Here is an 18,953-nt window from a genome sequence, read left to right as displayed (position 1 = left end):
ACTGCCCAGGGAGGGAACAGTAAGCCCACCTGGAGGAACGGCAATGTTTCAGAGCTGGATAGAGGGGGGTAAGCAAACTGGAATGACCAGAGAAGTGGGAGGAAACAAAGGGGGCATGGAATGTCAGGGAAGCCAAGGGAAGGAAACGTTTCAAGAGTGACCGAGACACTAATAATAAACGCTAACATATATTAAGTCTTAATTACAGCCAGGCACTCTGCTGAGGGCTTTGAATACATGTTCAAATTTAGTCTGCACAACAACCTTTTGAGGTGGGAACCATTTCACTCTTTTATAGATGAGGAAACTGTGGCAAAGAAAGGTTAAGGCGGTGACTCATGAGGAGCTGGGATGGAAACTCAAGCAGCCTGACTGCAAACTCTGATTCACCTGACTACCTCCAGGGCAGCTCGGGAGGCCATACAAGATGAGGACTGAAGAGTGGCCAGCGGACGGACCGCTGAGTCTATCCTCTGGGACACCCCCAAGGGAATGTTCCAAGGGAGAGACAGAATGGAAGCCAGACTACAGCCCATTATTAGGAATGCTCCAAGTTTTGACCTGTTTTTCAGCTGTCTGAGGGAACCAACTGGGAGATATGACCAGTAGGTCCAATCTGTGTCCCTGACAGCAGCTAACTGGGTGCTTTAATACAGTAGATGATGCACAAAATGAAATGAGAACGGCTCAGGAGCACAGTGTTGCTACGTGCTGCTGCTGACCCTTTACATCACCCCATCCTAATGTTTTCCGAGTGCTCTCTGATGTGTTACCTCCGTGATCCTCACAACGACTTCATGAGCTGGGTTACTTTCACCACATCTTAGAGATAGGAAACTGAGACTCATCACAGCTAAGGAACTTGCCCACAGTTACACAGCTGGCCTGGCTCAGCTAAGGCTCAAATCCAGGTCTTCTGACTCCAGGTCTAATGTTCTTTCGTGGGAGTCACAGTGGAAAGAAGACCCTTCTTTGGAGCCAGAGAGACCTAACTTCGAGTGTCAGCTCTGTGTGACCCTGGGCAAGTTACTCTACCTTTCTGGGCCTTCCTGTATAAAATGGGGTTGTAGGGTTACCATGAGGGTTGAATCAGATAATCTAAGTGAAACTCCCAATACAATGCTTAGTAAATTATCAGTCGTCCATCCCTGGCCCCACCCCCACCCCCTCCATCTCTGCCCTGCACAGCCAATGTGGGGCTTCTACGGGGTCTTATTTTTGTTTTTCCAAAGAACAGAGCAGGATTAAGGCACATTGAAGGTCACAAGCTGCTGCTACATATTAGAAGTCCCACTCTGTTCATGCTGGAGTCCCTTGTCGGGGCAGAAGAAGGCCCAGGTGTTTGTCCTTCCCCTTCCCTGCGGGGCAAGCCCCAGGCCCCAGGCATCTATCCAGCAGCCAGCCTTAATGACCTGCTGGCTGGCTGTTTCCTTAGAGATAAACTAGACAAACTAGAATCAAAGGCTTTTGGGTCAATAAACAGGACAGCAACACCAACAGTACAACAGCAGAGGGCAGGGTTGCCCCACTGACTCCCACGCCAGGAGCCAGAGACCCAGGAGAAATTTAACAGCACTTTTACTGACACTAGAGTTCATGAAGCCTTTGAACCAATGTCCTTCAGTGCTATCTGACACCACCAGTGTGTGGAGGGTGATTTCTTTTCACCCTGAAGGCACAGAAGAGGAAACTGAGCCTCAGGGAGGGTAAATGACTGCCCTAGTCAGGAATGCAAAGACTCTGGTAAGCAAGGAGTCAGGATGCCTGGGTTCAAATCCCAACTATGCCAGTTACTAGCTCTGTGACTGTAGCAAGTAACCTCCATTTCCCTACATTTGTAAAATAAGTAAGACCAGTACCACATTAGGTTGTTGTAGGAATTAAATGAGATAATGTACGTGACATACACTTAGGACAGTGTCTGGTGCAGAGTAAGCACTCAATAAGTGGTACCTGTTACTGTAACTATCATTCTACTGCGCTTGTTTGGATGGGGGTGTGGGTGAGAAAATGAGCACAGCTTTCAGCACTGCAGAAAACACTGTCGTCAGCCAGCCCATTATACCACAGTCTCGGTCGCTACATGTGTGATTTCTTCACCGGCCTTTCCTGGAGTCACAAATTTAGAGGAAATGGTCTGTAGCTTGATGAAGTGACAACAGCTTTCTATCTGCATCATCCCTTTTCCAGAGCACCGCCATTAGGCAACACTTCTCCAAAGAGAAAGCTGTTCGCGATCCTGAGAAAGGAGACCCTGAAAGTTCCCAGGAGCCTTAAGAATGGTGGAGTTTCCCCTGTGATAATGCTGTCAGGAATCGGGTCAAACAACAGAGTTCCAGGTAGGGGCCATAAAGAGGCAGTTTTTCCCTCCTCCCACAATCTCTTCTCCTTGGCCAAACACCTCTGACTAGGGGGAAAGGACAATCAAGGACAATCGTCAGAAAACTCAAGTTTCCCTGGTTTGCCAACATGCCAAGAGACCAGGTCACCATTCATAGCTTCTCATTTTAACCTCAACTACAAACAATGTGCAGTCCGGCTGCTTTCCTGGCCTCCCCCAGAGAGAGGGAGCCAGTTCCTGAGAGCTTCAGAGAGAATGTCCCCAGCTCTAGAACCAATGGCACTGCTCAAGAAGGAAGGTCAGAGGTACGGAGTACAAACAGGCCCGCTGCGAAGGCTGAGGAGAGGAAACGGGAGGGCTGGTCAGCCAAGCATCCAGAGATCAGAGAGATCCTGGCTGGGCGCCCCAACTGCAGCAGCACAATTACGGACTTCCAGGAAGTACGTTAACTGGCCTCCAAAGTACAGCCCCAGGTCCCAGCCGTAAGTGGTTTCCTATTGTCTGGGCACCTGAGAATCTGGCGGAGGCAAGAGGCAAGATTATGTATGTGGCTGCAGACAGGGGATGGGCTAGTGTAAGGAGAAGGCAAGGGGAGGAGTTTTTTTTGTTTTGTTTTGTTTTTTTGTGGTACGCGGGCCTCTCACTGTTGTGGCCTCTCCCATTGTGGAGCACAGGCTCCGGACGCGCAGGCTCAGCGGCCATGGCTCACGGGCCCAGTCACTCCGCGGCATGTGGGATCTTCCCAGACCGGGGCACGAACCCATGTCCCCTGCATCAGCAGGCGGACTCGCAACCACCGCGCCACCAGGGAAGCCCCGAGGGGAGGAGTTTGAACCAAACCCCAGCAATTTCTCCATTCAATATCCAGCCCCACCCTGTGACTAGGAAAACAAAGGTATGGGGGAAGGGTAGAAGAAAAGTCATTTCCTTTATTGTAACTGGAGCCCAGCTGGGTAAGAGTGAGGCTGGAATGGAGTCAGGAAGAATGAATTACTTTGGGTAGCACGGAAGGAGGGTCCTGCTTCTAGCAGGCCTGCACCCAGACACTGTGAATTCATCAGAGAATCACGGATAAGCTGAGGTAGAAGAGACCTTAAAAGACTATTCAGGCTAATGCCTCAGGCTCCTCATAACCCAGGTAGCTTCTGTGGCCAGACAAGTACAATACTTCCCAGCCCTGAAGATATTCCTCCAATTTGGGAAAAAATCGAATTGGCTCCAAAGCAGCCAACCTCCCCAGGGCAAATCACCAGGCTCCATCTGAGGGCTCCATGCCATCCAGTTTTCGTGGGAAAGCTCAGGAGTCAGGAGATGCATCCTTTCAGTAGAGCTGGATCAGAAAGACTCCATCCTTGAGGCAAAGCTGCAAATAAGAGACTGAACCGAGATGCTCTACTTCCCCCACAGGCGTGATCTTTGACTTAACTGTGCCAGGGTGGTTCAAAGTTAACCTTAATCCCCAAGGCTCCACATCAGATGACCAATGAGTGTGTTAAGAGAAATACACATAGGCATGCAGGTATATATAGACACACATTCACAATATAACATAAAGTGACAACTGCTGATTATTAAAGGTTTTCTATGTGTCAGATGCTATGCTAGGGACTTTACATAGGTTATCACATTTAATCCTCCTGAACAACCTTGTGGGATGAGTACTATTCTTATCCCTATTTTACAGATGAGGTACCTGAAGTTCAGGGAAGTCACCTACGGTCAGTTAATAAACTGCAAAGCCAGGATTTGAAACCAGTCTCTTCCATAGCCTGAACTCTTTCCCACAAGGATAATGTGTCTTACTTCTTTATGAGCATGTATTTGTGTGTCTGTCTCTTTTATACACACACACACACACACAGTGCACTCTAACAAGTAGCATCTTCAGTTCTAGGGCCAGCTCTTTTCATCCATGGCCTAACTTTTTGACTTTTTGGTTTCAGGCCTTGCATCTGTGATATGAAGGAGTTATATCATATAGTAGGTGGTTCTTCTAGTTATAGGAGAATCCAGAAATCCCAAAGATTAGCTTGTTCTACCCATTCCTGCTTATTTTGGTTAGAAGATATTCATACAAATAGGAAAACGGCAGGAACAAATAAGACCGTATGGGTTGGAGGCCAAGGAGAGCCTCAGTCTGGGAACTCTTTGGGTTCTGATGATGCTCGTTTGCCTCAGTTGTAAAATGAAAAGACTAGCCAGAGGCCCCTGCAGCTATGATACTCTGCTCCTATCTTACTAAAAGGCAAAGTAAAAGTGGAATCAAATTCCCTGAGGGTAACCAAGGAGGAGTAACCAAAGCAATCAGATCCACAGAGAAGACTGGAGAGCTCTGAGTTAGAGCTGAAAGGGCAGAAAAATGTTCCAACTCTTCCAGAGGCCAGAGCTCTCCAGGCCAACCCCCCACGTAATTCCCTGGGTGGAGACAAGTGCTTAAAGGTCAATTAAATTTCTTGATATCAGCACAGGGGATGCTTTGCAACATGAGCTGTGTGCGGGAGCTGGAGTTTACAGCACATGGTGCCCGGCTACGGTCTGTCTCATTCTCAGATCTCAGCACAGCCCTGCCACTTCAGACCACGGGGGACCACAAATGCCCACCCAGCCTCCAACGAGGAATGACCGCAGGTCAGGCGCTGTGTTATGCTCTGGAGAATACAAAGACAAGCTCCCACTCTCAAGGATTCCAACCATTCAGTGGGTGCCTACCATGAGCTGGACCCTTGGCATATATGACTTCATTCAATTTCAACAAGTCTGTGACAGAGATGATTAACACCTTTATTTTCCTGATGAGGAAACAGAGTCTCAGAGAAGAGGAACAAATCTGACATTAAAGTCTGTTATTTTCAAGAAACCGAGCTGCCTCCAAACAATAATCTAAGAGCTATAATAAAGTTAATAACAAAAAGCAGGAAACTAGGGAGGCATCCGTGGTGAAGAAGAGCTGGCTCTGCCAGCTGCCCTACAAACAACCCTTGAGGCAACCGTGTAATCAGCAGTGCAGGCGTGGGAAAGTCGCTCTTTCTCGGCCTTGGTCTCCTCACCTATAAAGTGAGGGTGCTGGGACACCCCGGAAAGGTCTCCTCCCATCCCAAACCCCCCAACTCTAGCTGCACCTGGCCCATGTGTGGCTCTTCCACTTTCACCTGGTGTTTGCTCACATGCCCTTCCTGGGCATATCCCTTTGCTCCCTGAGCTCCCCCAAAATGGAAACTCTCTAGTAGGAAGCTTGTTTTGTATTTTCCAGAAGATGAAATAGTGCCTGGCCTGTAGCGCACTGGCAAAGACAGGGGTGTGGACCCACTTACCGGAAGCAGGAGCTGTGCCAGGCTTCGCTGACAGTCCTGTACAGCCTCTGGTTCAGAGCGACATGGTCTCCACAGCCCCGACACCTCCAGGCATCTTCACCTGCACACAAAACCAAGGGGCTCAGAGGCCAAAGAAGCAGGGGTGCAGGGATGGGATTCCTACCATGTAGAAGATGACCAAGTTAACAGACTCTCATACTGAAAGGGCTGGGCGATGCTCTGCTGGATGCACAGTTCCCTCCTCCACAAGATCCCTGGGGAGCGCTCATCCAGTTGTTCATCTCCCCACCACAGGGAATTCCTGGCCTCAAAAGTAGCCTCATTTTTTAAAATGAGACTTTTAAAAAAACGGTTCTGGTTGTTCCTTTTTCTACTGAAACAAAACCTGCCTTCCTTTCCTTCAGCCCTTGCTTATAGTTCTGAGTAGACGAAATGAACAAAGTCTCTTTATTTTCGGGTCAGCCTTTCCTACAATGGTCCCCAGCCAGCACCCAGAAATTTCTCCTCTCTAGGTTACACGTGTTGCTGCCTTTCCCTACTCTTCAAAAGCCCTGGTTGTGCAGATTTTCCATCACCCCAATGGTTCCATCATTCATTCAACCAACATCATGGGTCCTCTTGTTGGACCCATGGGTCCAAGCTCTACATTGGAGACTGTTGGATAAATTACCCCTGCTCCTCAAAGAGGAAATCCACTGGAAAAGAAACATTCTTCCATATTGTACTCTTTCATTAAGATGTTATTTCAGGGGTAGAAGCAAAGTGCTATCTTAGTTCAGAGAAAGAAATTACAAGGGTAGAAGGGAAAGAAAAACATTTAATCCCTCCTATATGCCAAGAACTGTGCTAGATGCTTTCACAGACCCAATCCCATTTAATTCTCAAAACAATCCTGTGAGACAGGTATTATTATATTCATTTAATGGATAAGAGAACTGAAGCTTGGGGCCAGGGGTGAAAGGCCAAGCGGCAGAGTTAGCATCCCAACTCAAGTCTGCCCCATTCTAAAGCCTGTGCTCTTTCTAGTTCCTGCCCATTCCACTCAGGGGAGCCAGGATAGTCTTTGCAGGGGAAGCTGAGCCTTGAAAGATGGGCAAGATTTACTACAGGCTGAAAAAGTATGGGGAAGAGCTGTGTAGGCTGAGAGATTAGCATGGGCAGTAGCACAGAGTCAGTCCACATCCCTCCGAAAGGGACAGAGCACAATACTCCTGGTGTGGCTCAGATGTTAACTTGTTGAAATAAAAGGGCAGCTGAGATCAAGTTGTGGTACCTGACTCAGCCCTAGAAAGCGGGACAAGGTTGTTACAAGACTCCCTTGTGCGCCCCGTGTGTGTGGCTTTGTTCTCTCTGGGTAACTCCAGACTGCCACAGGCACAGTGACAGTCACCGGACCCTGTTTTACAGGCACAGGGGCCATGAATAGACAATGCACGGCTTCGGGCACTTCAGGATTGCTTGGCGGCATTCTGGGGCAGCCAGGGCACAGACAGCTGTCCTCATAGCCCAGAGGAGAGTTAAATGAGCTGGCAGAAGGCTTTAAAGCCCGACCCACCTGCTCCTCTCCCATACATGTATCACCTCCTGGATCTAAACTTCCTAGACTCTCAAGAGGGAGGGGCCTTTGTGGTTTTGGGTGGTAGTGGTTGGACAGTGCACCATCAACCTCACAAACTCCAAGGGCAGAAAAGTCTGAGACACTCATTCAAACTGGTTTATGGGTGAGACAGTGAATTAGTGAGGTTTTTTTTTTTAATATTATTTTTACATCTTTATTGGAGTATAATTGCTTTACAATGTTGTGTTAGTTTCTGCTGTATAACAAAGTGAATCAGCTACACATATACATATATCCCCATATCCCCTCCCTCTTGCGCCTCCCTCCCACCCTCCCTATCCCACCCCTCTAGGTGGTCACAAAGCACCGAGCTGATCTCCCTGTGCTATGCAGCTACTTCCCACTAGCTATCTATTTTACATTTGGTAGTGTATATATGTGAATGTTACTCTCTCACTTCATCCCAGCTTACCCTCCCCGTGTCCTCAAGTCCATTCTCTATGTCTGCATCTTTATTCCTGTCCTGCCCCTAGGTTCTTCAGAACCACTTTTTTTTTTTTTTTTTAGATTCCATATATGTGTGTTAGCGTGCGGTATTTGTTTTTCTCTTTCTGACTTAACTTCACTATGTATGACAGACTCTAGGTCCATCTCCCTCACTACAAATAACTCAATTTCGTTTCTTTTTATGGCTAATATTCCACTGTATATATGTGCCACATCTTCTTTATCCATTCACCTGTCGATGGACACTTAGGTTGCTTTCATGTCCTGGCTGTTGTAAATAGTACTGCAGTGAACACTGTGGTGGTACGTGTCTCTTTTTGAATTATGGTTTTCTCAGGGTATATGCCCAGTAGTAGGATTGCTGGGTTATATGGTAGTTCTGTTTTTAGTTTTTTAAAGGAACCTCCATACTGTTTTCCATAGTGGCTGTATCAATTTACATTCCCACCAACAGTGCAAGAGGGTTCCCTTTAGTGAGAGGGTTTTTAATGAACAGATATCCAAATGAATCTTCCAAATTCTGGAAGTACCAGAGTTTGGGAACTCTTACATGAAAGGGCTTTCAGGCTGCCACCAGCAAATCTCATTATTTTAAGCCACACCTTGTTTCTTGCTTTTACTTTTTAACCAGCAAGGAATAGTCTCTGACCCGACCACCCACTTACTCAACAATTCAACATCTTGGCTCTGAGTGACCTCTGGTTGTTTCCAAAATTCAAAAAGAATCAGGACTTTCCACTGTGAAGATATTCGAGATAACTTGTTATGGCCACACCCTCCAGAGCCTGCCCTGCCCTCCAGTCTTTTTTTTTTTAATATAAATTTATTTATTTTATTTATTTATTTTTGGCTGCGTTGGGTCTCTGTTGATGCGCAAAGGCTTTCGCTAGTTGCGGCGAGTGGGGGGCTACTCTTCGTTGCGGTGTGTGGGCTTCTCATTGGAGTGGCTTCTCTTGTTGCAGAGCGCAGGCTCTGGGTGCCCGTGTGCTAGTAGCTGTGGCACGTGGGCTCAGTAGTTGTGGCCTGCGGGCCCTAGAGCACAGGCTCAGTAGTTGTGGCACACGGGCTTAGCTGCTCCGCAGCATGTGGGATCTTCCCAGACCAGGGCTCAAACCCATGTCCCCTGCATTGGCAGGTGGATTCTTAACCACTGCGCCACCAGAGAAGTCCCCCTCCGGTCTTGAGAAACTCAACACCATTCAACACTTACGTAACACGTGCTCTGTGCTAGGCACTAGGGGCACAAAAATCAAGACCCTCTACTCCCTCCTCTCATAGCCACCTGGTTCCACCTTTGAAATGTCCCTCCAATCCTTCTCTGTCCTTCAGCACTGCCCGAGTTCAGGTGTTTGGCTTCTTTTCCTGGTGTGCTGCACAGTCTTAGCTGGCTCACCCAGACTCCCCAATGTCTACAGAACTCAACTGTTGACTCCACCCCATCCCACCTCTCAGAAGACAGTCTCCACCACCACTCCCTTCTCCACTGGCTCCTTCCAACTGTCATTTAAATAAATTCAAGTCTTTCCCATTAAAAAAAAAAAACCTGGACCCCACTTTCTCCTCTAGCTACCACCCTTGCTTCCCCATGTCACAGCCACACATATTAAAAAGTTGTCTAACAGGGAATTCCCTGGCGGTCCAGTGGTAAGGACTCCGCACTTTTACTGCAAGGGCGCGGGTTCAATCCCTGGTCAGGGGACTAAGACCCTGCAAGACATGCGGTGCAGCAAAAAAAAAAAAAAAAAAAAGTTGTCTAATAAAAAACAAACTTATGGCTACCAAAGGAGAAAAGGCAGGGAGGGATAAATTAGGAGTTTGGGATTAACAGATACACACTACTGTATATAAAACAGATAAACAACAGGAGCTACTGTACAGCATGGGGAACGATATTCAATATCCTGTAATAAAACACAATGGAAAAGAATATGAAGAATATATATATATATAACTGAATCACTTTGTTGTATACCAGAAACTGATACATTGTATATCAACTATACTTCAATTAAAAAAAAAAAAGTTGTCTACACATCACTGCCTTCATTTCTTCACTTCCTATTTACTGCCCAACCCACTGCAGTTTGACTTCCACCCCCACCATTTCTCTGAAACTGTCTCACCAAGGTCAACAGTGACCGCTTATTGCTAAATTCAATGGACACGCTTCAGTCATTCTTTTAGCAAGTATTTACTGCATGCCAACTATGTGTCTAACACCATGCTCGGGAAAGAGCAGCAAACAAGAGAGAGATTAAACATACAGCAAATATTAAACAATAACATAATTATTTTCATTATAATTGGGGCAAGTGGTAGGAAGAAGATATCAAGTTCATAACTAAGCAAATGGGGCTGGGTAGGGCAAACAAGAACATATTCCTTAAGGAAGTAATTTCCAAGCTGAGCTCTAAAGGATGAATAGAAATTAACCAGGCAAAAGGAGGAGGAAAGGGTAACACTGGACACTGGGATGGCGGGGAGATCTGTGTAAAGGTCCTGAGGCAGGAACACAAACTCCTCACTCATCACTAAAGCTGGCTCTTGTTAGCTCCTAAGGACTAGGGAACTAAGACCAGTCCCTGGCCTACTACAGTCCCTCAAGAAACATTTATTGAAAGAAGGGATAGGGGCTTCCCTGGTGGCGCAGTGGTTGAGAGTCCGCCTGCCGATGCAGGGGACACGGGTTCATTCCCCGGTCCGGGAAGATCCCACATACCGCGGAGCGGCTGGGCCTGTGAGCCATGGCCGCTGAGCCATGGCCGCTGAGCCATGGCCGCTGAGCCTGCGCGTCCGGAGCCTGCGCTCTGCAACGGGAGAGGCCACAGCAGTGAGAGGCCCGCGTACCGCAAAAAAAAAAAAAGAAGGGATGGCCCTCCACAAGGTGGCCCCAAAGAACCTTTATCTTTCAACCTCTTGTACAAGCGAATGCTCTAGTCACATCTTGATTTATCTTATTCCTGCCACACAAATGCATGGTCTTGTATCCTAACATTCACACCTATAGCTACTCTGTGTGTTTAGGATACTTTATTTACCCACCTTTTCCTCCCTTAATCAGACTTCCATCCTTCCTTGATGGTCCCCCAAAGGCAGGAAGTGTTTGTTTCACTTGGTGTATTACCTGTTTTATATCATTTGTTCTATAACTACAGTTCATTATGTTTCTGTCTCCTTTAGTCCCTTCCTCTCTGCACCACCGCCCCCAGCTCTAAGGGGCAAAGACTGCATCTTGATCATCTTCAAATCTCCAGGGCCTAGCATGAAGTGTGGTGCAGAACTGACACTCCTTTGTGTGGCAAATCCAACTGAAAAACTGGACCCAACTCTCAGCTATAAAGGTAATTTCCAAAGATAAGCTCCAATGGTCAGCAGCAATGATTCACCTGGAATGTGTCCTGGCTCCCCCGTGACTACCTCCAGGAAAAGTCACATGTAGCTGCACATGCCTCAGTCTGTCACACTGTACCCGAGGGACGCTATTCACGCAGAGCCTTCAGCCTCCCAAACCCAGACTTTCTTCAAAAATACTCTTGGCCTCTTCAGCTCCCTTACACAGCCCTAAAAGTCAATGATCCTAACTCTCTTACAACCTTCATTCTAGGAAATGTAAGAGAAATGTAATAATACAAAGTCTTGGAGATTCTGTGAGGCCTAGTGGAAGACCAATCTAGGGTCCAGTCCGGCTGGGAATGTCTTCCTCTAGGAAAATACCTCATTGTACCAGGCTGTTCACCTCTCCCTCGACTGTGTTTACCTCTCCTATTTGCAGACTTATCAACAGTGGCTACTGATTGTCAGAGTCCAGAAAGGGAGCTTGACTAAGTAAATGTCCCCAGCAGCTTCAAACAATATGGAGCCCTTGTCAGGTGTTTAATAATCAGAAAACCATGCCTTCATGGTTATTACTGGGATTTGTTGCTTTTAGGAAGTGCTAAGTGTGCGATGCAAACAAGGTGAGAATTGTAACAAATGGCCATTACAACATTTCTCACCTTCAGGATCTTTTGAATGCTGGTATAAAATATATTCAGCTTCTATACCCTTCTCTCTCCCAACTTAATAATTGGTGACATGAGCCTCAAACAATCTGTAACTACTGGGGTAGGCACTAGGGTAGCAGGATGGTAAGGCTGGAAGGGCCTTTAAAAATCATCTACTCAAACCTAAGCCTTTCATTTTTCTGAAAGGAAAATGGGCTTGGAGAAGAATTGAGTTGTCTAACCATCAGAAAGCTGGTCCAGAAGGGGCTCAAACCCAAGTTCTGAGACTACCAGACCTGTTGCATTTTTATGATCCTAAGCAGCCTCAGACAAGTTGAGACTTGGAAGGGCTCAGTTATTCCATGGAAGGGCTCAGCCTGGTACCCCAGCTCAGGGCCAGTGAGTTTCCCACAAGACACTAACATTCACCTTAATCTTGGTCTAAGAACTTGGTTTCTGCAAACTAGTCCTTTTCAACTTCAAAGTGGTGAGAAATCCCCAAGCACTGAGAGCTTGTGAGACCATAAAGCCTGGACTGAACCAACATGCACAGATCCTATCCTTTCACTTGAGAAAAAAAATCGTTGGTGCTTCTCATGTTCCACTAGACTATGAGAACCTGGAACAAAACCCAGCCAATTCAGTGCAGCACAAAACAAGTACGGTAACTGTTGTGCCCCCTGGGAGCTGGCAGGTCAGGTATATAAATCCAACTTGTTCCAGGATAAAGCAGGAAGCAGAGGGGCAGGGCAGCAACTGGTATGGAACAACCAAGAGAGAAGAGATCACATTTGAATGAAGTGACTACCAAAAAGATTAACAGTAATGATTAACATTCCTCTAGATATTCTCCCCTGTATCCCAAAGAGTTTTCCTCCTCACTAGCTTATCAAATATTACCAAAGGAGTGTCTAAGGAAGAAAGATTAGATGATTTTTAAAGGCGCTCCTGGACTTCTCTGGACCTTAGATTCTTCCTTCATAAAAGGAGGGATCATGGGCTTCCCTGGTGGCGCAGTGGTTGAGAGTCCGCCTGCTGATGCAGGGGACATGGGTTCGTTCCCCGGTCTGGGAAGATCCCACATGCCGCAGAGCGCCTGGGCCCGTGAGCCATGGCCGCTGAGCCTGCGCGTCTGGAGCCTGTGCTCCGCAATGGGAGAGGCCACAACAGTGAGAGGCCTACGTACCGCAAAAAAAAAAAAAAAAAAAAAAAGGGATCAAATTACTCCTAACTCTGAGAGTCTGTGACACTAAAACAGGGGCCTCTCATTTTTCAGGTCAAGGCACAGACACAGGCATCTCAGAGGTTTTATTCTTGCTGTTGTTCTCTTCTGCCTCTCCTTAGTTTATTAGGAAAAATTTGTAAGGGTCAAGCAGAAGAACCGGAGTTAGATCTGGGTTTGAAACCTGGCTCTGTGTCCTTGTGCAAATTATTTAACCTCTCTGAGCCTGACTTTTTTTTTTTTTTTTGCATCAGCAGGCAGACTGTCAACCACTGCGCCACCAGGGAAGCCCTGAGCCTGACTATTAATCTTTATTTTTTCTAAGAAAGTAAACAAATAACTTTCTCCCCCAGCTCCTATCAGTAATTTTTAATAACTGAAATATAGTTGACATACATTATGTTAGTTTCAGGTGTACTGCATAGTGATTTGATGTTTGCATACATTATAAAATGATCACCACAAAAAGTCTAGTAACCACCTGTCCCCATACAAAGTTATTACAATATTATTGACCTTATTCCTTATGCTGTATATTATATCCCTGTGGCTTATTTATAACTGGAGGTTTGTACCTCTTAATCCCCTTTACCTATTTCACCCCCTTGTCTCTTAATCTTTAAAAAGAGAATATCACTCACCTTACAGCATTACCAAGAGGATTAAGAGAAATAACATAATATTACCTGAAAATACCTCCCACAGTGCCTGGCACTTAGTTGGCAACTGAATTGTGAGTACCTTTTCTTCTTTCTTTCATGTATATCTAGGGGACTGGCTGGGGAAAACGCTGAGCTATTAAATACATTAGCCTCTAAAATCTGATGGGAACGTTTTCAAAACAAATTCAGCAAATGTCTTCTATGTGTCCATGTGCAAGACAGAGACTAGGCCACAAACTTATGGGGCCCTTAGCGAGTGCTCATGGGTATGAGGGGCAAGGATATGTAAAAAAATAACACATGTCAGAGAGGGACAAACCAGGTACTGGGGGCAAGGCAAGCTTGGTGGAGTAATAAGACACTTGGTAGAGAAACAAACAAGACAGATGGTTCTTGCCACTTTCGGCTTTCAGGCACTCAGGTTCTCACTTCCAACCATAAGTTTACTTAGCTGTGAATGAGTAGGCATTTTCTTATCTAGGGGAAGGCCTACAAAGAATCTCTTTATCAGAGAACTGGTTAACCAATTCATACATTCTCAGATGGCAGTTCTCAATCCATTGTCAATGGCAGGGAAAAAATTCTTTGAGTCCTTATTATATGCCAGGCAGTGTCCTAAGCACTAGGCAAGCATGAACTAATTGAATATAAAGATTCCATGAAATAAGGACTAGTATCAAAGGACTATTATTGTTCCCATTTTAATGAAAAGGAAACTGAACTGCTCAACTAACAAGAGTTAGAGCTGGGATTAGACCACAGGTCTGCTTACTCCAAAGTCTGTCTTCAACTACATTTTAGACTTTCTTTACTGGAAAAATAAATTACAAGTAGAGAGATCTGACAAAATAGAATCCCAGGATGGACGCTCAAGGTGTACTTTGATAGAACCAAGCAATGGTTTCGTGTTTTAGCTACTGTTGGATGTGAATTAATAGGTAAGAATCTAATTCTTGCTACTGTATAAGGAAACGTCAAGAGTGGGAAAGAATATAGACTTGTCAGAGACTGCTACAGCTCCACACCCTCTCACTGAAATGCCGAAATGATACCTGGGGGTGGGCTCCACCCCTCCCTAGTATGCCTGAGCCCAAGCCCCCAACCCCAGGTTGCACTGATCAGAGGCCAGCCCTGGGCTGGAAATCAGCATAGTCTCCAGAAGAGGCAGACAACCCACCAGGAATGTGGAAAGCCTAATATTGCCTCTTGAACATGATGGGTTTCTATTCAGCTCTAAAACCTTGTGGTCTTCTTGGACCCTACCTTGCTCCCTCCATCCCATATCCAGAGCCATTCAAGTCACCCAACCCTGCCCATGACATGAGGCATTTTCCTCTGGTCAGTGCCTCCTTCTCCATTCCTATCAGTAACAACCTCAGCTCAGGGTCCATTGTATGTACCCACCTCCAGACTGGTGCTCTTCCTTACCCTTGTCCAATTCATCCTGCCCACCAAAGCCAGATTGATAGTATAAACACAAAATGCCCACATCATGACTCTCCCTGCCTCTAAACGTATGGTCTCTGCTGCAGATCAGAAAAGTCTACAAGCCTGGCATTAAACCCTCTGCAGTCTGGCTTCACTCACCCTCTCAGCCTTATCTTCCACTTCCCACACCTCCCAATCTTTGCCTCCACCACACATATTAATTCACCACCCCTTGTGAAGATCCTGAAACTCACCTGCCTTTGCAATCCTACTCCCACAGTTTTATTCCTTACCCCTTAAACCCCCCTGCCCTTTTCTTTAACCTACCTGAGATCTCTCAAATCTTACCTCCGTCAAGCATTCCCTGACCAAATCTGGTAGCCACCCTGGACACCCTGCTGTTCTTCAAACATGCCAAGCACATTCCTGGCTCAGGGTCTTTGCTCATTCTCTTTTATTCCTTGTCCAGAATGTTCTACCCCCAGATATGCAAATGGCTCACTCCCTTGCTTCATTTCTCTGCTCAGATGTCATCGAAGAGAGGTTCCCCTGACCTCCCACTGCACCTATGCCCTTACCATACTTCATCTCTCTTCAGAGCATTTATCCCTGACATATGATATTCATGTATTTACTTATTGTCTGTCTCTCGCCACCAGAACATACACTCCACGAGGGAAGGGATTTGATCTATTTTGCTCCCTGTTGTATCCCCCAGGGCCTAGAAGTGCTTGGCACACAGCAGGAACTCAATATATACTTGTGGGATAAATGTATGAATAAAGTTCTCCCTCATCTTTGAAATTCCCTAATGTTATCACCTATAGGCCTTATAATAGCTTGCCTTGATTTGTTCATTTTTTCCTCAATTACTCTAAATAGTGAATTTCTCAAAGGCACAAACCACATATTATTCATTTCCACAAATACTGTGTGCCAGACCCTGTATGCCTCAAGGACCCTGAAATATTGGAAAGAGCACTGAACAAGTTCTAGGTTAGACCTGGCTCTACCGCTAGCTGAGTAACCCTAGACAAATCCATTTTCCTCCCTAGTCCTCAGTTTCCTAACATGTAAAATGAGGAGAGTTACACTATCTCTAGCATCTGTTAAAATTTATAACAGGTAACACTTGGCCCAGCCCAGTGCCTTAGACATCACCGGTACTCAGCAAATATTTGATTTCTCTGTTGATTCTTCTGTTACACAGGAATCTGAGCTGTCTCGGAACACAGCTCTGACTGTGTTCAAGAACAAGTAAAAGTTTAAGTCCCGCTTCCTTCTCTGACTCCACGGGCAACCTCATTCTGGTGTTTGTGATTCAGAGAGGATGATGCACCAAATTTGAAGCTAGAAAATATGAACTCTGACCACTGTTATTTTTTTGGCTATGGAACCTTGAACAAGTAATTTCTGAACCTTAGTCTCCTCATCCATAAAAAAGCTGTACTGGCCTTCTCTTAGTCTTCAAAGGCACCACATGCCTTTCCGCCTCAGGGCTTTTTATGTTCCCTCTGCCTGAAAAGTTCTTCACCCTTTCTTAGCTGGACTAGCTTCTACTTATCCTCAGGGCTCAGCATAAACTTGCCTCATAAAGGAATGTGTTCCCTATCCACTTCCCTTGCCCCTGGTGCAATCTTACCGCACATATCTCAACTGCTTATCTCAGTTATTATGGCATTTATCTCAATTGTCACCTCAATTATTTACTGTACATCGCTAAGGCTGTAAGCACCACAAAGGCCAAGAACTGTGTCGTTTTGCTCATCATTATACTCCTCAGCGCTTGGCTTAGCGTGTGGCCCAGAAGTATCCAACAAATATTCTTATGGAAGAATGTACAAACGAATGCATCTAGAGGCACTGATGCCTCTAGACAGCTTTTTGGTTCACTCAGAGAAAGATCTAATAAACACTATTGCACTCTAAGATCTTTCGCAAGTTTCTGAGAATCAAGGTTCAAGACAGGGAACCTATGTTACTCAAAGGTTAGAAAAAATCATTAGAAATCATTTGAGACAAAGAATTCTGGAAACTAAAAAAAAATAAAATAGGAAGGGACGGAGAATGTCTACCCCTAGCCCTTTTTCTCTAAAAGCCTATTATTAAGAATGAGGGGAAAATCCCATGCTCCCATGGTGAGGAAGTGACCCACTGGTGGCCTGGTCCTTTTATTCAGGATGGAGGAAGTGACTGTCCACAGGCTGAAAGCCAGGAAGCGGGGGCAGATATCCAGGACAGCCTCCCTCCTCCACTATTCCCTCCTGCCAGCTCTAGAAAGCTTCTGGACGCTGACCCTGGTCGACCCAGAGGCTGGGCCACCCACACAGGTGGGTGTTTCCCACAACTTTCTGGGAAACAGAAAGTTCCTGGTACTGGGGGACAGGCAAGGAGGGCAGGAAGCTGCAGGGTGGTGTGAAATGACTGGGAGGGAGGGGACCACAGGCCCAGCCAACCTAACCCTGAAGCTACCCTTCACCCTTAGACACTCTTCCTTCCAGGAGGTGTTTGGCCACATTCCTTTCTGGTCTCAGAGGGGCCATGGGAGGGCCCAGAGCCCCAGGGGCCCTACCTGCCTCAGGAAGAAGCTCCAATCTCTCCCTACCCCCAGTCGTGTCCTAAACCCCAAGGGGGCCCACAATGCCCTACTTCCTGCAAAGAACCCCAAGACCCAGGAGACCGCAGGCACCAAGATACCCTCCAGAAGGCTTGGATCCCGTGGGAAACTCATACTCTCCTCAATTTTCCACAGAAAATCCAGAACACGGGGTAACTCTCCATACCCTCAGAACCTACCCAAACTCTGAGGATGCCGTACTCCCCATATTCCCCCAAACTGTGACTCCAACGGAAACCGGTCCCCTCAGCTTCCTTAGAGTTTTAATTTGAGGACCTGCAGTCTCCAGGTCCACAAAAAAAGGTGCCCCCCCAACATCCCTTCCTCCCAAGGACCTCGACTCGCGGGAAGCCGCCAACCCCGCCTGCCCCACCTCCCCGCGAGCCCTCTATCCCCGCTCCCCACAACCTCCGAGTCTTCGGGGAGCGCTGTGCTCACTCCCCAAATTCTCTAAGGAGCCGGTACCCACGAGGGTCCACTCAGCCCGAAACCCCCGAGAGGCCGCCAGCTCCCCTCAGGCGCCCCGGGGCCGGGACAGGACGGCGCAGCCCTTCCTTACCCGCCTGCTCGGCCATGGTCCCAGAAGCGCGGAAATGGGGAAGAGGAGGCCGCTACAGCGCCGTCTCCGCTCAGCTCCTGCCGCCGCCTCAGACGCGCGAGGACCTCTGCCCGGGGCGCGAGCGAGATGCGCCGCCTACGGCGCCCGGGGAGGACCAAACCGCACCTGGCACGGGGGCCCGCCCGCCTACGCCCCGCCCAGCCGACGCCAGGCCCCGCCCCTGGGCCTAGCCCCGCCCCCTGGTTCGGGCTCTGCGGCGGCCCTGCTGCCCGCTAGACTCTGCGCCCTCTGTGGGTGCCCGAACTGGTGAGGGTGATTCTGCGCAGGCTGGAGATCTCAACACAGGGGACCCTCTGCCCATTTTACCGATGAGGACAGCTGAGGACCAGAGGGGACAAGTTCGAACCTCAAAATGGCTCAGCTTATTAGGAGATGAGCTGGGATGGGAACGCTGGCTCTTAATCCCCAGTCGAAAGCTCTTTCCAGTAGTGTCTGGAATCAAGAATATGAATATGGAGAAACCAGGTTTACCCACAAATAGCTTTGGGCGGGGGGGGTTGAGGGTGGGCTTTTCTTAGAAGCTTCCAGCTCAGAGAAGCCACTTGTCTGTGCCACTATAAGCAAGCTGACACTCAGTGGCAGATCCTTAGCAGGACAAGTAGGTATATAAATGAACCCCGAACACCAGATCTTCCAATTTTTCAAGATAAGCCAAAAATCCAGGTATTTAGGTGAAATTTCCCTCTTTTAAAAATGTTGGTAACA

The 18,953-nt window shown here is 47.2% G+C and overlaps 1 protein-coding gene across 1 annotated transcript in view; it reads right to left on the bottom strand.

Moving 5' to 3' along the window:
• LIMK2 (LIM domain kinase 2) overlaps positions 1–18,298 on the bottom strand; it is a 55,879-nt gene extending 37,581 nt beyond the window's left edge. The window contains exons 1-2 of the mRNA XM_060028373.1: positions 18,189–18,298; positions 5,653–5,752 (exon numbers count right to left, since the gene is read on the bottom strand). Of these exons, the coding sequence (XP_059884356.1) occupies positions 5,653–5,752; positions 18,189–18,204 (116 nt within the window). The 5' untranslated portion in view covers positions 18,205–18,298. The remainder of the gene's footprint in view (positions 1–5,652; positions 5,753–18,188) is intronic.
• Between the last annotated feature and the right edge of the window lie 655 nt (positions 18,299–18,953).

This window comes from Delphinus delphis, chromosome 13, assembly GCF_949987515.2.
Source record: "Delphinus delphis chromosome 13, mDelDel1.2, whole genome shotgun sequence".
NCBI classification, from domain to species: domain Eukaryota; kingdom Metazoa; phylum Chordata; class Mammalia; order Artiodactyla; family Delphinidae; genus Delphinus; species Delphinus delphis.
Note: the sequence above shows the minus strand (reverse complement) of the source record. Positions and strands in the feature narration are given on the sequence as shown.